At 42.4% G+C, this 23,545-nt stretch overlaps 1 protein-coding gene across 1 annotated transcript in view; it reads left to right on the forward strand.

Annotated features, from left to right (window-relative positions):
* The window catches only part of EEF2KMT (eukaryotic elongation factor 2 lysine methyltransferase), a 69,115-nt gene that overhangs the window by 16,854 nt on the left and 28,716 nt on the right, over positions 1 to 23,545 (forward strand). The window contains exons 3-4 of the mRNA XM_082260988.1: positions 3,787 to 3,843; positions 7,857 to 7,937. Of these exons, the coding sequence (XP_082117114.1) occupies positions 3,787 to 3,843; positions 7,857 to 7,937 (138 nt within the window). The remainder of the gene's footprint in view (positions 1 to 3,786; positions 3,844 to 7,856; positions 7,938 to 23,545) is intronic.

The following is a 23,545-nucleotide window of genomic DNA, read 5'->3' on the forward strand; positions in this document are numbered from 1 at the left end:
TTGACACTTTGGGCCCAATTTGGACATTGTCACTTAGGGGTGTGCTCACTTTTGTTGCCATCGGTTTAGACATTAATGGCTGTGTGTTGAGTTATTTTGAGGGGACAGCAAATCTACACTGTTATACAAGCTGTACACTCACTACTTTACATTGTAGCAAAGTGTAATTTTTTCAGTGTTGTCACATGAAAAGGTATAATAACATATTTACAAAAATATGAGAGGTGTACTCTAGTAAGATAGCGAGTGTGTGTGTGTGTGTATATATGTATACAGTATGTATTTATATATGTATGTATGTATGTATATGTATATATATATATATATATTAGTGCTGCAATGATGCGTCAACGTAATCAATTACGTTGACTACAGAAATACGTCATTGTGCGTGAAAGGCGTCGACACATCACACGCCCCCTGCTCGTGCCGGCTGTTCTCCTCCTCCCCCCTCCTCGGACTGCACAAGACATGAAAAGACCGGGAAAGACTGAAAAGACTGGGAGATAAGGTAATCCCTCAGCTATGTAGGGGTCAGTGTTTGCTGCAACCCCTGCTGTGAGAAGATCCACAAAGTACGCCATGCTGCTGCTGATGGCAGAGAGCTGTTTCCAGCAGAAATAACAGCTCGTCGCAGCTTAGAGAAAGATTCATACAATACTGTGCAGGCTGATGGACCTGTCTGTAGGTTCAACTGAGAAAGATTTTTCTTAGTTTCGGTTATAACATTTTGTAAATAAGGAATTATTTTTTCTCCTTCACTGATGGGCACTGATAGGCTTTACCCCGCTCTGATCTAATAAAGTATATGCACACTATAGAGCTTTACCCTGCTCTTCTCTCATATAATAAAGTACACTATAGATCAGTGCCAGCAGCTTTGCTTGTATGCTATTTCACTCATATAATTTTATCTTTAGCGCAGAAATTTTTCCCTTTTTTACATTTTATTTTTGCCACTTCATTTTTGTATACTGTAAAAACTTCAACCACATTGAATTTTTTTTTTTTTTTTTCGAAAAAATGTATAATATTTTCAACAAAAGTTGAAATATTATATAAGAAGTTGTACGTATCATTTTTTTGTAAAGTTATTCAAATGATTAATTAGCTATTCAAAAAAAGAACACTCAAGCAAAAAAATAAAATAAAAATAATCGTTAGATTAGTCGACTAATCGGAAAAATAATCGCTAGATTAGTCGACAGACAAAATAATCGTTAGTTGCAGCCCTAATAAATATATATATATATATATATATATATATATATATTGTACATACAGGTTTTCCATGACAGAGTTGGGTTCATAAAAAGTAAAGTACAGCACTCTTAGTGTCAGTCGGGCTTACCTAATGTCATCTGGCTAGTGCAAAAGGCCTCTTTAGGCACTGTTCACATACCAGACTTCCCCTAGGTTTTAAAGATGGCGACGAACGCCCGCTCATGCGCATCTGGAACGTCGGGCATGTGCTCACCGAAGACCAATGGGACCAACTGTCTGTGGAATGCACAGCACCGCCGCTCAACACAGGTGGAGCGGCGTCATGCACTCCACGGACACCGGCGCTTGCTGCAGACCAAACGCTGATGACCACACAGTACCCCCCATTATGCAGGTAAAGGGAGAAGGGGCACAGCAATGATCCGCTATCAGGTGGGACCCACACAGCAAAGTGTAGAAGCCCCATGTGCGCCAGGTGGGTCTCTATGCTGCCTTCCCACACGAATGCATCCAGGTACCACTAACTCACCACCTAGTAGTGACACGGAGGCTCCTTCGTGGCTAGGAAAAGAAGAAAGTGACAATCACGGGGGGCTTCTGTACTTTGCTGTGCGGAGCCCACCTGATAGTGAATCATTGCTGTGCCCCTTCTTCCTTTACCTGCATGATGAGGGGACTGTGTGGTCATCTGCGTTTGGTCTGCAGCAAGCGCCGGTGTCCATTGGAGCGCATGCGCGGGATTCATTGCCATCTTTATAAACCTTGACGAAGTTTGCTATGTCAACAGCGCCTGGAGAGACCTGTTGCACTAGCCAGATGACATTAAGTAAGCCCAACTGACACTAAGATTGTTGTACTTTACTTTTTATGAACCCAATTCTGTAATGGAAAACCTGTGTGTGTGTGTGTGTGTGTATGTATGTATGTGTATAGATAGATAGAGTGTGTGTATATATATATATATATATATATATATATATAATAATCTCTGCTTCCCCCTAGGGTGAACACATCCAATTGAGTTGCACCCAGCCCACTAATACAAAAAGGAATGCCCTCCCTTATTAGAATTTGAGACTATATGTCAAACATTAGGGTAACAATGTACTTGATGAAGCCACATTATGGGATTGATGAGGACATGTGGTTGCCTATGGAATACCTTACTTATAAATCCCTTACATGGTGTTTCATTATTTTTTCATAGCGCACTATCCTTTGGGGGGGGCAGAGGAACACTGGGGACCCCCAATGTGTGGGGACCTCCATGGATAACTTATATGCTAGCCCTCTCCCTGGTTCCTCTGGCTCCTTGATACCAGTCGTCTGTGTGAGGCGCTGACTCCTTCCATTTTAAATGTCTCTACAGGGCTAGATGATATGTATGAACATCTGGTGGTATGTATAATTCTGATGACATTATGGTTAGAAAAAAACTTAGTCCTGCTGTACATATATTACAATGTTCTCTTTTTGCTCTATAGAAAACTACTTGAATTGATACATCTTCTCTGTCTTACCCCTGAAGAAAGGCGCAGTCCTGAAACGCATTGGGTTCTTTGGAGAATTACTAAGTCTTTGTATGGTTATAAATCCATCATGGCTGTAAGATATGCTTTCAGGATTTTTTGTAACACATATTTGTGAATAATTGTTTTTTACATACTAATAAACATTTGGTTTTATATCAGTTTTGGTGTTTTGAGCTGCCTTTTCCCATATATACACAGGGGAATCTCTCTCTTTTTTTTTTTTTTTTTTTTTTTTTTTTCTAAATTTGTATCTAAAGCTATGTTACATGTTACTAAGTAATATTTTAATTTACAATCATGCAGTTGTTGCAGTATATTGAAGGCTTTGACACCTTGCACACTGGGTGACTAGTTTCTGTGCATCCAATCCTGGTATCAGAGGCGCCGTTCACATCTAGGCGTTCTGGATCGCTGCGATTCTGTTTGCAATCCCGATTCACCGCAAAATTGCGCAACGCGCCTGCGATCCCCGTCGTGTCCAGTGGCTTCCAAATCGAGGTAAATTCGCGCAAATAGAATCCCGGGATGCCTGTCGCTCAAAAGAAGTTCCAAAATTGAATTTGAGCGACAGGTGTCCCGCAATTCTATTTGCGCCATTTTATTGCGATTCGGATGCCATTGGACATGATGGGGATCGCAAGCACATCCTGTGATTTGCGTTGATTCGGGATCGCGGGGATTCCTCCCCACGATCCAGAATGCCTAGATGTGAACCGAGCCTTAGTGTACATGGGAGGTACAGGGGCAGTCTGCAGTGTTAAGTCGGCTGAAATACAATGCGGCTGCACAGTGCTGAAAACTGTGCCCCATGCAGTAGTACTAAATATATTTAAAGAATCCTTACAGCATTCGTTTTAATAGCATCAAAATGTATTTTGTCTTTTCAAATACAGAAGAAATGCAAAGAACACAAAACTACAGTGAGAAAACCTTGTTTGCATTAACAAAAACAAAAGTTTAAACCTAATGTAAATAAAATAATAATTAAAATAAATGTCCATAATTAAAAAAAAATTGTTTTTTTCCCCAGGACCTGGCACAACATTTGATGCAGCAACCATCTTTGATTTTAAATATCTTGGAAAAGGTATAAAAAAATTAAGACTAAGTTTGCACCAAATATAGTTTTTCAAGTAAGAACGGCACGGGAATTCAGAGACTGTTGGGTCATACTACAGTAGGATTTAGGTACTGACAAACGAAAAAAAAAAAATTGTGGCCAGCCCCATATAACCCCTCCTACTCCCAGCATGCCTCAGTCGAGAAGGATGGATGACTTGTTCTGCTCAGAATAGTTTAAACCTTTTTGCTATGTTTTCTTTCTTTTAATAGAATGGGGTGAGGAATAGAGATTGGCTCGGGCATGTTTGAGTTCCCATGTGCCCAATCCTGCCAGGAAGCCGACACTTTACACCGCTAATCACAGGCAGCTGCGTTTCGGGAAATGTCTCAGTACCTTTTGATTAGCGGTGTGCAGTGTCGGCTTCCTGGCGGGATCGGGCACATGGGAACTCATACAGGCCTGAGGACATCTCTACTGAGGAATAGAGGCAACTCTAAATTGGTGTTTCCCATGATGCCAAAGGCTAGAAAGTCTACTTACGGCAAGGTATATATTCAGACATAGAAGGCGTACTTTACTTGATGCAATTCGAGAAACTTGCATCCCAGGATAAATCTTGGCCTTTCTGTAAATGAGCGCAGATTAGTATTTGTCCTTAAGCACAATCAAGGGCCAGATCTAGTCATTTGTGATCTTCTTCCAAAGAAAGCTTGCTTCCCATTCTTTGATGAAGATTTTTGGACATCGTTTCTCTCTGTGTCCTGTGGGATCTTAATTTTGGTTCTCCTGATACTTAAAAAATTGCCTTTTAGACCCATCAGGGATTTTCCCTATTGTACTCATGTGTTTGTGTTCCTCTGTTATCACCTCAGTAAGGTGAATGTCTGAGTTGGCGGATTTATCCTGGAAAGAACCCCCTTATATTCATACAGAGAAGGCGGTGTTGAGCCCTAGAGCTTGCTTCCTTCCTAAGGTGGTTTCAGCCTTTCTCTTTAAGCAGGACACTGTTCCTCCCTCCCTTTGTGTGGTTCCAGTTCATCAGACGATTTGCCTCCATTGCCTTGATTCACGCTGTGCATTTCTATCTTTTGACTGTTGCTTCCCTTAGATTGAGTCTCTTTCTCATGATCTCTTGATCTTCCCTGTGAAGGGGAACCTGCTTCTCATTGTATCATTTCTTGGTGATATTATCCAAACTTGGACTTGTGTATTGGCTACCTTTTCCTGTCAAGGCACACTCTATTAGTCTGTGAGTGCTGTCTGAACTTTTAACATCAAGCTACTGTTTCCCAGTTTTGTAAGGCTGCCACCTGGTCTTCTGTTCATACATTTTGTAAGTCTTATCAGGTGAATGTTCTTGCCTCATTTGATGCCAGCTATGGGAGTAAGGTCATTAAAGTAGCGCTTTGAGTTGCAGGCAGTCACTTTTGTGTTTATGGAAATTATAATGACTAGTACGCTGCTTGGGACCCAGTGAATAAGGGAAAAGGATCTGGAGAGGGGTTAAAAAAAGTTTGGTTTGATAACGGGGCGTGTTCTTTGTGCCGAAACACATAGCCATTCCCCCTGATGGAGTGATGTCATCCTCGGTTCTTTCTGGAGCCTGTGCCGATCTCCCCGAGCTGACAAACGCTACCCAGAAGCCAGTGACAAGCTTGCAGCTTGTGTTCCACCCTGGATTCTGCCTGGCAGCTTCCTTACCCATCTCTGCCTAACCCCCGCTACATGCCTGCCAAGCTCTGCTCACATACCAGCTACTTGCCACAAGCGAAGGGAAGTTTAGGAGTAATCCACAGTCTGTGTTCCACTTTGCAGTCTTTTCGGCAGTTTCCCACTCTCATCGTCAGCTTCCTTGCCGAGCTTTGTTTACCCTTTGCACAGTTCCAGGTCCTTGCCTGCCAAGCTCTGCATCTTACACCAGCGGTTTGGCACAATTACCAGTTAACTAATGAGCATCCACCCTGCAGCTCTTCTAGCAATTCTTTACAAGCTCTGCTTGTATGGTACACCAGCCGCTTGCCTGCTGATCTCCTGAATACTCTGGTTTGCCCCAGAAATGATTACTCTCCCGCATTGTGATATGCCCATCCACACTTAATGTAGTGAGTGCATTATTTTACTATTTTCTTTTTTTTTTTTTTAATGAATAGTTTACTCTTAAAGGGTGGTGCCCCCAATTCTGCTTTGTTTCTATGTTTTTATGGGCCTCTATGTGTTTTGTTGGTGTTACTGTAAAAATCTGTTTCTTAGAATATATTTAGGGACACAGGTCCCACCCTTCTGTTTCCATGATCGTGCTTGTGGTACTGCTTTCCCACAAAACTAAGGCATACTGGGAGAAGGAAGGAATAAGTAGTTGTGCTTGTGTCTTTGTTAGTCTCTTGTTGGGCTGCAAACCTCAATTTGAACCAAACCTTTAGTGCAATGTTTAAAGGCTCAACCCAAGATACACTGCAGTTAAAGTGGAAGTCCAGGATTGATTTAACTAAGCTTAAATCTGCTCCCACCCCCTTCAAAATCCTTTACTAACTACCGTGTAGAAGGAAGATGCATATAACTACCTATTCTACAGGCCTTCTGGTCCATTCTTGTGATCTCCCTAGCATCTGGCTTTAGGAAAGAGGAGAGATAGCGGACAATTACTGAAATGCTTGGGCAGTGACATCACCCATAGGCTTCTATGGGTCATCTTTTGTCAGCTGTCCCTCCTTTTTCCCCTGAAGTCAGCAGCTGGGAGCAAATCACATGACCGTACCGGAGCGCCCACAGAATAAGTAAGTCTAAGCATCTTTCTTCTATGAGGAAGTTTGTATAGAAAAAAAGCTGTTCAGTCGAAGGGATTGCATGAGGACAAGAGGGCATACAATGCGATTAGAGGAGAAGCATTTTAACCTCAGGCAACGTAGGGGGTTCTTTACTGTTAGGGCTACAAGATTGTGGAATTCTCTACCACAAGAGGTTGTTTCTGCGGTGAAGTATGGTGGCTTTCAAAAGACTCTTAGACTTACATCTCAAGGATCAGGACATTAAGGGCTATGTGAGATGATTACAGCCACACACACCCACACAGGTTGAACTGGATGGACTATTGTCTTTATTCAACCTCACCTAATATGTAACTATGTAACTATGTATAGGTGTTAGGAGCAGGAAAAACTAAAGGCAAAACTTTTTTTTTTTCATTTTAAATAAAGCAAGGAAGGGTTATAACCCTTTCAGATTTTTTTTTTTTCCATCTGTGTCCTATTGTGGAGGCTTCCCTTCACTTCCTGTCCCATAGCTAAACCGAAAGTGAGAGGAAATCCCTGCAAATTAAGGGAATTCATTGGGGACCCCCAGGTCACTAGAAATTGTGTCCCCATTGGAAGATTTCCCCTCTATTAATTTTCTGGGGGCAACCCAAAATTTCAATGATTATGGTAACAGGACAAAAAGAGAGGGTGACTCTCTCTATAACGAGGGCACAGTCAGCAAAAAAAACTGTTCTAATCCCTCTGCACTCTATCCAAAACTAAAAAAGAGTTTTGCCTTTTATTTCTACTAAGCTTAGTTGGATCAATCATGATCTTTAGGAGTGTATGCATTTGCTTTCTGTAACAGTTTTAGTGTACAATCTCAGAGTTCCCTAGTGCCCATTGCAGAAACCTTTTATGAAGTTGGACTATGTGGTCCCCATTTCCTTCTAGTCCTTAGCCCTGCAGTCCCTTGCTTCCCTGCTAAGCCTAGTCACTAAATGCCTGCCATGTGAATTTTCCCCATTGGTCGTGTGTGTATATTTTTCTTTGGTCCTTTCTCTTTACTTCACATTTCAGCAGGCAGTGCAGCTACTCCCACATTCAGCTAAGCTGTAATTTGCCGTGTTGCATTAGGAGCAAAGTGTAAATTTTTGTGTAAGAACTGGACTTTTCTAAAAGTTACTAGTAATCTGATTTGTGGATGAGGAAAGGTCATTTCTAGAAGAAGAATGCAGCTTCACATCATGCATTACATATTATGTATATATTTTTGTAAAATGTTTTTATATATTTATTTTCTAGACTGTTAATCATCCATTATGCCGAACCTACCCTCCTTCTTTGCAGTACAGAAGATTGTTCTTGCTGGAGTTAATCAAAAAGGTGATTATTGCTGAAAATGGAAATGACTTCCTATGTATCATAAAGCAATCCTGTTTTGGTAAAATAAATGAAATAAAAATAATTGTATTGATGTAAATGTAAAAGAAATTGTATACTTGTACTGATGCCCATTTATAGAATTTTTGCTCCTTTGCTAAGAAATATTGCTTGAAGGGTCTTCACATCCGATACTTCCAGGTTGTTGGATGCCTGTCTCGTCTGCCACATTCTGTGATTGCCACAATTCTTCATAGGGATAAAACCCAAGCTTTATATAGAACATTCCCCTCCCTGCTTCTTAGCGCTGGAAGAAACCTCTACCATTCTAGTTTTATTACTGCGGGAAAAATACAAATATGCAATTTTTTTTATATCTTTAATATTGTTTTATATTAAAGATGTAACAATATTAAAAATATAATATTGTTATATTGTTAAATAGTCATGTCCTAATATAGAACATATGTACAAAACTATAATATAATCCATTTTCCATTCCATTAAAGCAACATCTTTATAGGCAGATACTTTGATTACTCTGTTCATTTGTTTTTCAATACCACTAGACTATGCATCACTTGCTTCGTTTTACATGTAAAATGAGAACTTTTTTCCTTGCCAAATCGCAAGGAATTCCCCATGGCCAACAACATGGTTTAAATTATAGTAATAGTATCTGCATGATCTTTACAAATCAGAAGCACTGGTGGTGTGTGCCAACCATTAGTGCTATTCAAGCTGCCAAATAGCCAAAGTAAATATCCAGAGGCCATATACATTAGCCTAAACACCAGATATCATTTAGGCATAATAGCAAAACACCACCAAAACCACAGCCAGCACACGTCGTAATCATTATAAATATGTTGGTATTCACAATATGTTAAAAACCATTTCAGTAATACCTAGGTTTGGATTTGATTGCTACTTAAAGTGATTGTCACCTCGTAAAATGACCCATTCAGCTAAAAAAAAAATTGAAAAAAACAAAACATTTTTGTATAGATATAAAAAAATATATAAATACCATTTTCCCTTTTTTATAAATGATTGCATTCACTCTGTTCTCAGCTGCATAAGAGCTGGGGGGAGGAGAAGTGTCAGCAGTGGAGCTTGCCAGTGAATGGCTGTGCAGCGGGGGCATGTCAGGACAAGTCGGATCATTGGAGAGTACACTGAGTTCCCAGCAGCGCTAGAGAGCTGACCACGCTGTGCTCTCCTGCTTAGTGTGGTCATTTGTTAATAGGAAAACAAAGGGTTAACAGCAGGGATTTCACAGAAAGGAGATATGCAAAGAGAACAGGATACTTTCCCATACAGGTACATGGTACAGCAGGTACATATCAGTAATGTGCAGTGTTAGAATTACAAATGTTTTAAAGCAGATTCAAACCCAAAAGCAAACATTTATCTCTTTGCAGCTTACCAATTCTTATCTTTTCTGGCTGCATTTGTTTCCTTTTTTATGCTTTCTTCTATTTCTATTTTGTGATTCGGTCAGGAAGTCTGTTGTTTTTCAACAGAAAAGCTCCTTTGCAGTCACAGGGATGAGGCAGACAATTTAACACTGGCAGGGGTGCTTAAAATGGTCATAAATGTTATTTATGTAAAATCTTTTTTTGCAAAAAAGAAAAACACTGTTTGCTGTAACCAGAGTTGTATAAAGTACTCGAAACCCATACTTGAGTAAAAGTACAAGTGCTCGATTAAAAAGTGACTTGAGTAGAAGTGCTCGATCAAAAAGTGACTTGAGTAGAAGTACTAAAGTATTCAACATTTTTTGTACTTAAGTATTGCAAGTAGTTTTGAAAAAAAAATTGCTACTCAAGTACTGAAAGTAAAAGTACAAGTACTGTGTTATGTAGTTATTAAAGAAAGAAGTCAAAAGTTTGAACATCATATTGTTTATTATTTCAAATGCAGCTTTTATTTATACATAGAGTAGCATTTATTTTCGTATGCGCTGATAATACACATGTTTGAGCTTCATGAAACCTGCCATCTACTGTTCTGGCAGTGGTAATTTTTATAATAGTAACGAGTAACTATGCAGCACAAAAAAAAAAATATCCGAGTAGAAGTATTGAAATCATTGAAAAAATGTAGTGAAGTAAAAGTGGAAGTAGGAGAAAACAATTCTACTCTAGGAAAGTACAGATACTGCCTTTCGGTTCTTAAGTACAGTAGTGAAGTAGTTCTACTTAGTTACTATACATCTCTGCCTGTAACTGTTTATAAAGTATTAGCTGAAGTTTGGCTTCAGTTTATTGTATATAAATCTGCTAATACCTCCCTTCTCCCCAGACTGACTGCTGCTGTCCAAATCTGCCCCTTGTGGTCATTCATCCAGGAGGTGTTTTACTAGCCAGATCACCAGGTGAAACAAAGGGGAAATAAGCCTTAAAAAAGAAAACTAATGCAGCCACCACGTACTAATAATTGATGAGCTGCAATATTACAATAATATATATATATAACAATTTGGGTTTAATACCACTTTAAGTGACTTCGACTCAAATGTTACTGTAAACAATAAATACACTTCAAATGAACCTTTACATGATCAGGGATCACTGAAACCTGGATGCTCGGGCCAAATTTAAAGTGTTTGTTACCCCAACATTTCATATTCCTGACAAGTGGCTGCTGTACCATGTACTTGTACGAGAAAGTATTCTGTTCTCTTTGTATTGCTTACTTTGTGGGAAATCCCTGGTGTTCCTGCCAGTCCCTCTGCTTTCCTAATAAAAACTGACCACACTAAGCAGGAGAGCACACCATGGTCAGTTCTCTAGCTGTGCTAGCCTACTCTCCTCCAATGATCAGACTTGTCCTAACACACACCCCTCCTGCACAGCCATTCACTGGGAAAATCAGTGTACTGTTGCTTCTCCTCCCCCCAGCTGTTATGCTTTTGAGAACTGAGGGAGCAGAGGGAATGTGATCACAAAAAAAGGGGGGGGGAAGGTATTTATGTTTTTTTAGATCTAAACACAAATGTTTTGCCTTTTTTTTTTTTTTTTTGTTTCATTTTTAAACCGAATGGCTTCTTTTACAAGGTGATCGTTTACAATCACTTTACCAGTTTTAGTATGCACTGATCAACCTTAAGGCTCCGTTCACATGTCAGCGTATGGATCGTGGGCAGAACCGCCGCGGTTCTGCCCGCGATCCGTAGATTATTGCAAATCGCGGGACGCCTGTGCGTTTCCCGTTGATTTGCAATAGACCCCCAAACGCTGAGCGATGTTGCCGCGATTTCCGCCTGCCGAATCGCGGTAACATCGCGCAAAAAAAAAATCGCGGGCGCATTACGCCCAAAAAAGTACAAGAGCTTCTTTGGATCGTGTTGCGTCCCGCAATTTTTTTTTGCGCGATGTTATCGCGATTCGGCAGGCGGAAATCGCGGCAACATCGCTCAGCGTTTGGGGGTCTATTGCAAATCAACGGGCAACGCACAGGCGTCCCGCGATTTGCAATAATCTCCGGATCGCGGGCGGAACCGCGCCGGTTCTGCCCGCAATCCATACGCTGACATGTGAACGGAGCCTAAAATAACTCGGAAAGATGCAAGCTGCTACTGACTGCCTTCTTCTGACCTGAGAGGCACTGTTTCCCAGTAAAAGATTGTGCATTGCCATTTTTTTAATACCTAATTAACGTGCTATTATTAATGCACAATATCTGTGTTCTCTGCTTTTTTATTCTCTTCAAGCCACTACAATGGCTGTCATTTCCCAACTGAACTGGGATGACATAAATGTACAGCCAGGCTATTGTGAACAAATGAAATAGAAAAGATGATTATGTCCGTTTTGATAAATTACAAATTATTTCTAGGCTACAAAATGTGTGTTTGTGAACCTGTGAAAAGCTAAGATACCCTAAAAAATGCAAATAGATGTATGCCTATTTGACCCCTGATACCTCCCATCACTAGCTGAAGCAGATCAGGACAGAAAACCCTAATCTGCTTCTGCACCTAGCATCTATGCCTGGAGCTTCAAACTTTTAGCTTTAGTTTTAGCAGAAGGAATTTACGAATGGACATCCCTGAGCACCTTCTTTCATCCTTGCTTGTTAATGTGAGTTGTGTTACAGCAGCCCAATAAACTTTCATGCAGCATTTTTGGAAGCGCATGGCAACACATGTTTATTGTCCCTAATGCCTCGTACACAGGATCAGATAATCGGACGACTTATCGTTCGCATTTTGTTGTACAGAATGCAACAATGATTACTAAACGTATGATTTTTTTTTTTTTCGTACGATTCTGGAAAAGCTTCCTGGTTGCGTAGCTACGTATTGGATAGTGCAAAACAAAAACCATGGCAGACAGGTTTTTTGTGGGTTATTTTCGTGTTTCTGATCATGCGTGGTATTTGTCTATCAATTTTTAGCAGATGCAATATTTTTTCCTTCGCTAGGCTATCTTACGACAAATGTTTTCGTGTTTGTCCCTTCGGATTTTGTTGGACGAAATGTGGTGATCGGCTTACGATCAGATTATCGTGCGATTAATTCAAAAGTGATTTTTTTTTTCTGTAGGATTATCTGATCGTGTGTACGAGGCATAAATCTACATGGGATTAATTGTTGGCCAGTGTAATTGCTATGACCTTCATTTGTGACTTAGTACTGTGAATTGTCTTTCATTCATCTTTAATGATTATTTTTCAAGGTGTTTTGAATTGTTTTTTTTTTTATTCTGTATATTGACTAAATACATTTATAATTATTAGCTTTAAATTATCTGGATTATACAACACATCTGCATTTACAAACCCAATTCCAAAAAAAATTGGGACAGTGTACAAATTGTGAGTGTACAAAGGAATGGCCTAATTTACAAATCTCATAAACTTATATTTTATTCACAATATAATATAGATATCATATCAAATGTTGAAAGTGAGACATTTTGAAATGTCATGCCAAATATTGGCTCATTTTGGATTTCATGAGAGCTACACATTCCAAAAAAGTTGGGACAGGTAGCAATAAGAGGCTGAAAAAGTTTAATGTACATATAAGGAACAGCTGGAGGACCAATTTGCAACTTATTCGGTCAATTGGCAACATGATTGGGTATAAAAAGAACATCTCAGAGTGGCAGTGTCCCTCAGAAGTCAAGATGGGCAGAGCATCACCAATTCTCCCAATGCTGTGGCAAAAAATATTGGAACAATATCAGAAAGGAGTTTCTCAGAGAAAAATTGCAAAGAGTTTGAAGTTATCATCATCTACAGTGCTTAATATCATCCAAAGATTCAGAGAATCTGGAACAATCTCTGTGCGTAAGGGTCAAGGCCAAAAAAACATATTGGATGCCCGTGATCTTCGGGCACTGCATCACATACAGGAATGCTACAGTAATGGAAATCACAACATGGGCTCAGGAATACTTCCAGAAAACAATTTCGGTGAACACAATCCACCGTGCCATTCGCTGTTGCCGGCTAAAACTCTATAGGCCAAAAAAGAAGCCACATCTAAACATGATCCAGAAGCGCAGGTGTTTTCTCTGGGCCAAGGCTCATTTAAAATGGACTGTGGCAAAGTGGAAAACTGTTCTGTGGTCAGACAAATCCAAATTTGAAGTTCTTTTTTGAAAACTGGTACGCCATGTCATCCGGACTAAAGAGGACAAGGACAACCCAAGTTGTTCTCAGCGCTCAGTTCAGAAGCCTGCATCTTTGATGGTATGGGGTTGCATGAGTGTGTGTGGCATGGGCAGCTTACACATCTGGAAAGGCACCATCAATGTTGAAAGGTATATCCAAGTTCTAGAACAACATATGCTCCCATCCAGACGTCTTTTTTCAGGGAAGACCTTGTATTTTCCAACATGACAATGCCAGACCACATACTGCATCAATTACAACATCATGGCCCCATAGAAGAAGGATCCGGGTACTGAAATGGCCAGCCTGCAGTCCAGATCTTTCACCTATAGAAAAATTTAGCGCATCATAAAGAAGAAGATGCAACAAAGAAGACCTAAGACAGTTGAGCAACTAAAAACCTGTATTAGACAAGAATGTCTCCTCAGTCCCCAGACGTTTGCAGACTGTTATAAAAAGAAGAGGGGATGCCACACAGTGGTAAACATGGCCTTGCCCCAACTTTTTTGAGATGTGTTGATGCCATAAAATTTAAAATCAATTTATTTTTCCCTTAAAATGATACATTTTCTCAGTTTAAACATTTGATATGTCATCTATGTTGTATTCTGAATACAATTATTGAAATTTGAAACTTCCACATCATTGCATTCTGTTTTTATTCACAATTTGTACAGTGTCCCAACTTTTTTGGAATCGGGTTTGTACATTGTTACTTAAGTGGGCCCATCCCTAAAATGCACACTAGAATTTTTAAGGCACAAGGCAGCATTACCATATGTCACTGTATATAAAATGTACCTGTAATCTCCATTGGCCTAGTTGGGTCAAGATCAATGCCTCTGGCTGCCTGGAGCATTATGAGTGTTTAAAGCCAAGTCCAGACTGATATTAATACACAAATAAGTTTTGTATTCTTTAAAAATTTGCTGCCTGGAGGGAAGAGCAAAGTGCGCTTAGTTGGTGACTTTTCAGTGTGTTGCTGCTCCTGTGTTGTCCACTCAGCAAGATGCATTTGAGGTTATGACTCCACTCTATTCGTATAACCGAGAAATTATTGTCACTCTTTTAGCCTAACTTTCTCCTGCTAATGATCCCTCTAGTGATACATCCTGGAATTCTATTTGTTTTTCCCACTGCCTGGCCACAATCCTTGCTCACTTTGCAATCCGCACCTCCAAATCTTTTTCTACTGTAGCTTTGTCCAACACTGTACCCCCAAAATTGTACTCACTTAAGGGATTATTTTACCCTAGGTGCATTTTTATACATTTAGAAACATTGAGCTGCACTTTCCACTGCTTTGATCAATCATCCAGCAATGCCAAGTCATGGTTCATGTTAGACACCTCTAGGAGGGGGGCGTGGTCTAGCAGCGGGTGTAGCCTGGGCGCTTGCTGTGTCCTCTCCGCCAGGAATCCGTACAACAATCCTGTGTGTAACTATCCTAGTCAACTATCCTAGTCACCCAATCGGTCCCCATCCTACGCTGTGGGCTTCCTCGTACTTCAGGCTCCCCCCCCCCCCTCATACCCTCCGCGTGTGCCGCTGACATGTCCAAAAGGCGCAGAGAACACGTGCCAAGATGGCACTTTGCCACAGCGCTCCATGAAGGAGATGTATAAGGAGGCTGCACAGAAACTTTTCTCTCGGACGCTTGCTAAGGATTCACCTTTCCCTGCCATTCCACCAGAGGAATCCTCAGGGGGTCAGTCTGATGCGGATGACACAGTTCCCCTGGAAGATGCTGCCGGAAGAACTATTTATTGGAATACGTGAGTACACCAAGGGACATATTTGGTATGCCTTCTGCTCCCTCTGCTTACCATGAGGACCCTGAACCTACTTATTGGCAGTCACCTCCTGCAACTCCTCCATTACTGCCCTAACAGATAAGATTAAGGGGGTTTAAGCAGAGATCACATTCCTCAGGCAGGATATGCAGAAGTTGAGAGACCACACATCAGCATTGGAGGGGCTGGTCAGCACCATTGATGATATGGAGCCATTACAAAGGAATGTTAAGTATAATGTCCACCTTACTGTCCAGCATGCTGCCTGCCTCGATGATCCAGAGAATAGAATTCCCTGCAACAATGTGCGCGCCATCGGTATTCCTGAGAGAGTAGAGGGTAAGAACCCCGTTGCTTTCATTGAGCAGTGGTTAATCTCTGTATTCGGCAAAGACTCCTTCTCACCCATGTTTGCCACAGAGCGAGCACATAGCGTGCCGGCACATCCCTTACCACCTGGCAACCATCCGCACCCATTCCTATTCAAGCTCTTGAATTTATAAAGACAGGGATGCCATGCTCTCTAAAGCTAGAACTGCGAGTGGCACGCTGGTCATCTATAATTCCAAAATATCACTGTTTCCAGACTTTTCCGCTGATCCACAAAAGCAGCAAGCTAAGTTCATTGATGTCAAGAAGCATCTTCGTGATTTAAATCTACAATACGCAATGCTTTATCCTGCACACCTGCGAGTGGTTGCCAAGGGAGAAGTTCATTTTTTTTTTTGACTGTCCTTCGGCTGCTACACAATGGCTGGATAGGGAAAGAAAAGGAAGAAAGATCGCTCTGTGTCAACATGGCTCAATGTCCACCTACAGCCTGAAGTTTCCTCACTACAACTGCTTTGTTATGCTCATCGGGGGTCTTTTGTTTTCCTTTCAGACCCTGGCTTTCTCCTGTGCCAGGTGGAAACTAAAGACCACTATTGATTTGCCACAAGTACTGTGGCTACCAGTCTTCGGCTAATAGTGAAAATTTGCAACAGCTATCAGTGCTTCCACCGTTCCCCACTGTGGAGGTCCTATGCGGACTACTTGTTTCATTATTACAATGGCAATGGGCCCTGTTTGTTCCATATATGTTTTTGAGTGGTTGTTTTTTTTTTTTTTTTCTTTAAATGGTTATGATGCTATACCAATGAGTCTTATATGGAGCAATACATACAAAATCATCTGAATAGGACAATTACAGATATGACCTGTAAATGATTTCTGTTTTTTCATAGGCTGTGGATTGACATTACAGTACTGTGTTACATAGTTACATAGTTAGTGAGGTTGAAAAAAGACATAAGTCCATCCAGTTCAACCTATGATGTGTGAGTGTGATTGCTTTTAACCGTACATTGTATACCCCTGTATGTTGTGGTCTTTAAGGTGTCCATCCAATAGTTTTTTTGAAACTATCAATGCTCCCCGCTGATACGACTGCTTGTGGAAGAGAATTCCACATCCTTACCGCTCTTACAGTGAAGAACCCCTTACGCACTTTAAGGTTAAACCGCCTTTCCTCAAGTTTTAGTGAGTGGCCACGTGTCTTATTGTATCTCCTTTCTCTGAATAGTTTGTTCCTTATGCTAGGGTCGCCAGTACAGTATTTGTACATTGATATCATATCCCCCCTCAATCGTCTCTTCTCCAGAGAGAATAGGTTCAGTGCTTGTAGTCTTTCCTCATAGCTGATGTCCTCCATTCCCTTAATTATTTTTGTTGCCCTTCTCTGGACTTTCTCCAGTTCCAGCACATCCTTCCTGAGGACCGGTGCCCAGAACTGGACAGCATACTCCAGATGTGGCCGGACCAGTCTTGTAGAGTGGAAGAATAATCTCTTTATTTCTGGAGTGAATCCCCTTTTTTATACAACCCAGTATTCTGTTGGCTTTGCTTGCGGCGGCTTGGCATTGCATGCCACTGCCAAGCCTGTTGTCTACCAGTACCCCCAGGTCCCTTTCCATCCTAGACTCACCCAGAGGTTCCCCCCCTAGTGAGTAGCTTGCTTTCTGGTTTCTGGCCCCCAAGTGCATTACTTTACATTTTTCTACATTAAATCTCATCTGCCATGTAGTTGCCCACCCCGTTATTTTGTTCAGGTCTGCTTGCAAGATTTCCACATCCTGCATAGAAGATATTGGCATGCCTAATTTAGTATCATCTGCAAATACTGAGATTGTACTAGATATCCCCTCCTCTAGATCATTTATGAATAAATTAAACAGGATTGGTCCCAGGACAGAACCCTGGGGGACCCCACTTTCCACACCCGCCCAATCCGAGTACTCCCCATTAATCACCACCCTCTGTACTCTCCCCTGGAGCCAGTTCTCTATCCAGGTACTCACCTTATGGTCCATACCTACCTTCCTTAGTTTAAACAGTAAGCGTTTGTGGGGAACGGTGTCAAAGGCCTTTGCAAAGTCCAGATACACCACATCCACAGGCTTACCTTTATCTAAGTGGCAGCTCACTTCATCGTAGAAGGTTAATAGATTGGTTTGGCACGAACGATTTTTCATGAATCCATGCTGATTACTACTTATAATACCGTTTTCATTACTAAAGTCTTGTATGTGGTCCCTTATCATCCCCTCCAAAATTTTGCAGACTACTGATGTTAGGCTGACCGGCCTATAGTTACCCGGGATATACCTCGGCCCCTTTTTAAATATTGGTACCACGTTGGCTTTTTTCCAATCAGCTGGCACCATACCCGTCTGTAAACTATCCTTAAAGATCAAGAATAATGGTCTGGCAATCACCTGGCTGAGCTCATTAAGAACCCTTGGGTGCAAGCCATCCGGTCCCGGGGATTTATTTATGTTAAGTTTCTCTAGTTTAGCTCTAAGTCTATCCTCTGTTAGCCATGGCGGCACTTCCTGAAGGTGTATTATTTAGTTCGGCCTTACAAGCGGGGTTCGTGTAGCCCCCGATTCCTTTGTGAAGACTGAAGAAAATAAATTATTTAACACTTCCGCCTTTTCTCTGTCCTCTGTGGCCATTTTTCCTTTATCATCTTTTATGGGGCCAATGTGCTCTGGCCTCGCTTTCCTACTGTTTATATACTTAAAGAACTTCTTGGGGTTCATTTTACTCTCCTCCGCTATATGTCTCTCGTGTTCTATTTTAGCCGCCCTGATTTCGTCTTTACATTTCTTATTACACTCTTTGTAGTGCTTAAATGCTGCCAATGACCCCTCAGTCTTGTATTTTTTGAAGGTCTTTTCTTTAGCTCTAATATACATTTTTATGTTGGAGTTTAGCCACCCAGGGTTTAGTTTTGCTCTTTTAAATTTATTTCCCTGTGGAATGCACTGGCCCACCCCCTTGTTAAGTATGCTCTTGAAGCACTCCCATTTTTCCTCCGTGTTCTTTGTTCCCAGGGTTCTATCCCATTTGATATTTTCTAGCAGCGAGCGCAGTTTAGGGAAATTGGCTCTTTTGAAATTCAGTGTCCTTGTATTACCCTTGTGTTTCCTATTACTGTAATTAATACTGAAACCAATTGACCTATGGTCACTGTTCCCTAAGTTGTCCCGTATTTCTATATCCGTGAACAGGTCTGTATTGTTGGTAATCAGTAGGTCAAGTACCGCATTGTTTCTTGTCGGTGCATTCACCATCTGACCCATGAAATTGTCCTGCAAAACATTAAGGAACTGCAGAGCCTTGGCTGAATGCGCGGTTCCTTCTGCCCAGTCTATATCAGGATAATTAAAGTCCCCCATTATAATGACATTTCCCATCCTTGCTGCCAATCCTATCTGTAACATGAGGTCCGCCTCACCCTCCTCCCTCTGGTTGGGGGGCCTATAGCATACGCCCAATATTACCTTCCCCACCGTGCCTTTCCTTTGAAGCTCTACCCATAGGGATTCTGCCTCGTCCATAGCTCCATTATTATCATCTCTCATATTTACCTGTATTCTTAATATACAAACATACCCCTCCCCCTTTTTTACCCTCTCTATCTCTGCGATAAAGGGAATACCCCTGAATGGTCGCCATCCAGTCATGAGAGCTGTCAAACCAAGTCTCAGTTATCCCCACAAAATCTAAATCCACCTCAAACATCAGCAGCTCCAGCTCTCCCATCTTGTTGGCCAGGCTTCTGGCATTGGTATACAAACCTCGTAATTTTGATCGGTTACATTTATCCTCATTTGATGTTTTTAGGCTGCTCTCTTGATTTTTCCCCTTACCCACCCTGGGTATAGGAGCTCCGAACACCCTACCGCTAATGCCCCCATTTCTGCCCTCTGAAACTTGCTTTCCACTGGCTAATTCTACATCTGTACCCTCCCCCCCCATTCCCTAGTTTAAAAGCCCCTCTAACTTTTTGGCCATCCTCTCACCCAGTACGGCTGCACCCACCCCATTTAGGTGCAATCCGTCCCTACCAAAGAGCCGGTGACCGACTGAGAAGTCGGCCCAGTTCTCCAGGAACCCGAAACCCTCCTTACTACACCAGCTCCTCAGCCACTCGTTAACTTCCCTAATCTCCCGCTGCCTCTCTGGTGTGGCTCGAGGTACAGGTAGTATTTCGGAAAATACTACCTTGGAGGTCCTAGTCCTCAACTTAGCGCCTAAGTCCCTGAAATCGTTTAGGACTCTCCGTCTTCCTCTGCCTATGTCATTGGTACCCACGTGTACCATGACAGCTGGGTCTTCCCCAGCCCCACCCAATAATCTGTTCACCCGATCCGCGATGTGCCGAACCCGAGCGCCCGGCAAACAACAGACTGTTCGGCGCACACGGTCTTTGTCACAGATTACACTGTCTGTCCTTCTAATAATTGAGTCCCCTACCACCAGCACCTGTCTTTCCTTTGCCTTTCTCCCGGCCTCACTGGAGGAGTTCTTCCCCTGGCAGCTAGGGGCGTCGCTCTGCTCCAGCAATGCTGGTCCCTGACTGGTTTCCCCAACATCACACAACGGGGCGTATCTATTGGGGTGCTCCAGCCCAGGATCAGCCTCCTTGCCTTGTCCCCTTCTACCCCTCCTAACTGTCACCCCTCTACTCTGCTCTGATGCCTGCACCTCCAATACTCCGCCCACCTCTGTGCAGGCCCCTGTCTGCACCTGACTGGTACGATCCTGGCTCTCCTCCGGTATGGACATTCGTCTCAGTGTTGCCAGCTGCTTCCCTAGATTCAGGACCTGAGCTTCCAGGGAAGCAACGTGCTTACATTTTGCGCATTTGTATTCGCCCTCGATCACATGTCTGAGGAACGCATACATATTACAAGATGTACACCGAATCGCATCTCCACACCCGCTGGGCATTGTACCTACTATCTAATCTAATGGGGATTCAGCGATTTAAGTCTATCCTATGTGGCTATTTCCTGGCTTCCTAACGCTACCTTCTCACCCTCTGGTATTCCGCTCCACTCACTTGACACCGGTCAGTCACACAACACTCACAATCTCACAGCCCGGTCAGACGCACAACGCTGAGTCGCACAGCCCGGTCAGACGCACAACACTAAGTCGCACAGCCCGGTCAGACGTACAACACTAAGTCGCACAGCCCGGTCAGACGCACAACACTAAGTCGCACAGCCCGGTCAGACGCACAACACTGAGTCGCACAGCCCGGTCAGACGCACAACACTGAGTCGCACAGCCCGGTCAGACTCACAACACTGAGTCGCACAGCCCAGTCAGACGCACAACGCTGAGTCGCACAGCCCGGTCAGACGCACAACGCTGAGTCGCACAGCCCGGTCAGACGCACAACGCTGAGTCGCACAGCCCGGTCAGACGCACAACGCTGAGTCGCACAGCCCGGTCAGACGCACAACGCTGAGTCGCACAGCCCGGTCAGACGCACAACACTGAGTCGCACAGCCCGGTCAAACGCACAACACTGTGGTTGTTGTTTTGTTTTTTTTACTATGACTAATACAATAAAAGTACTGTCCTGGAACGTGCAGGGATTCAATAACCCGGTCAAAAAACTGGTGGTGCATAGGACTGTGAAAAGACTGGATGCCTCGGTTGCCTGTCTACAGGAGATACATCTATCCTCTTTTACTAAAACCCTACCTATCCTCTTGTCAATTTAGCCACCAATACCATTCCAGTTACTCCTCATATTCCAGAGGTGCGAGTGTCCTTATTCGTCATGGCATTGGGTTTACCTGTATTAATGTGGAAACTTATACTGAAGGAAGATATGTAATATTATTGTGTAAGATACAGGGTCTGACTTGAATAATAGCGGTTGTCTATAATTCTCCACCTTTCTCCTCTGAGGTTCTCAGGCATTTGGCGAGTTACATGGCTCTTTTTGCAGACTCTCCATTACTAGTGATTGGAGATTTTAACAATTATCTGGACCCAGAGTGGGATAAACTTCCCCCCCCCCCCCATTCCTCTTCTTGGGATGGGGGGTCCTACTCTCTTCGCTCGTTTGCTTGGGGAGCTTGGATTGGTTGACGCTTGGAGGATGAGACATCTTGACACAAAAATTTACTCTTTTCTGCCACCTATGTTGGGTTATCTAGAATGTATTTGGGGTTATGTAATACTTTGCTGCTTCCGCTATTGGGTTCCTTTCACTATGAAAGTAGAAATATATCAGATCACTCTCCCTTTTGGGTAGAGATAGTTGTGCCTACTTTTCTTAACCGCACGGCCTGAAAGCTGAATCCTTTCTGGTTATCTCTGTTTCCCGAACAGGGTCCGTTACCGAATATTATCAATGCTGTTTTTTTTCTCAGAATATGGGTACTGCAGAGATGAATACAATATAGGACACAACTAAGGCTTACATGCGAGGGCAGATCATAAAAATGATCGCATATATCAAGCCTGACACCAAGGCTTGGGAGACATTAGTTATTGCAGAGGCCCAAAGAGCGCAAGAGGTGTACATTGCAGGTCTGACTTGACACTAAGAGGGCCTGGCTTAAGGCTCAATCTATTTCTCAGCAGTTAGAGTTGCAGCTAGTGGAAAATGAGCAATTCTTTCTACAAAAAAAAAAACACTTTGAGGAAGGGGAGACTACAGAACATATGTTGGCAATGTTAGCAAGATCTCAACAATCCACTTAATTTATTACTTCTATACAGAGCGCTGAAGGTTCTCTACAATTTTCGATGGCTGACATCCTTACAGTATTCTGTAACTTTTTTTGCTGATCTGTACTCATCTAAAGTACACACTGTTGCGCTTGTCAGCCTCGGATGCTCAACAGCGGAATGCCACTTTTGCAGGGGAAAAAATATTGGCAGCACTGGCACAGTCCCATAACGGGAAATCTCCTGGGGCGGACAGCCTTCCGTCTGAGGTCTACAAGCTTTATGCTGGGAGCTTGATGCCGGTTCTCTTAAAAGTCTGTAATAATGCTTTTCAGTCAGGAATGTTACCTATGTCTATGAACAAAGCAGTAATTGTTATGTTGCTGAAATATGGGAAGGTTGCTTTTCTACCTGATTCATATAGACCTATATCACTTCTTACAGCAGATGTTAAGATTTTGGCCAGGGCACTCGTGTCTAGGCTGGCAAAGGTTATTCATAAACTGGTACATAGGGATCAGTCTGGATTTTATCCCTACTAGATCTACGGCTCAGAACATCAGGCAGCTCTTTTTAAAATTACAGCTACCTGTCGATAACCCTGGCAATAAAGCAAACTTCTCCCTTAATGCTAAGGCCTTCAACAGTGTAGAGTGGCCTTACCTGTGGGCCGTCTTGTAGCGATTAGGTTTGGGGAAAAATTTCAGGGATGCTGGGAGAGGGATTTGGGTGCCATTGACGGAGAAAACTGGGCGCTGTGTATCTTCTGCTCCCTTGATCTCAGTGTCGGCATCCCAGAAGCTTTCCCATTTATATGCCATATAAGGCCTATAGAACACCTGTTCAGCTACATAGGTGGGGAAATATTCACACCCCTTATGCCCCAAATGTGAGCAGGACTATGGTGATCTTCTTCACATGTTTTGGAGGTGCCCCAAGCTTTTCCGTTATTGGAAAGAGGTTTTGGATGCAATATCACAGGTTTTCATGTTTAAGACCTGGAGGGAACCCATTGTTTGTCTGCTTGGGTGTATTGGAGGAGAAGTCCCTTACCCCAAATGCACATACTGCTGTTTTACACTTATTATATGCTGCACTCAAGTGGATTGCGCGGTGTTGGATTACTCCTTGGGTGCCCACCAGGAGACAGTGAGTGGAACAATTGAA

Source organism: Pelophylax lessonae (assembly GCF_965119305.1).
Source record: "Pelophylax lessonae genome assembly, chromosome: 6".
NCBI classification, from domain to species: domain Eukaryota; kingdom Metazoa; phylum Chordata; class Amphibia; order Anura; family Ranidae; genus Pelophylax; species Pelophylax lessonae.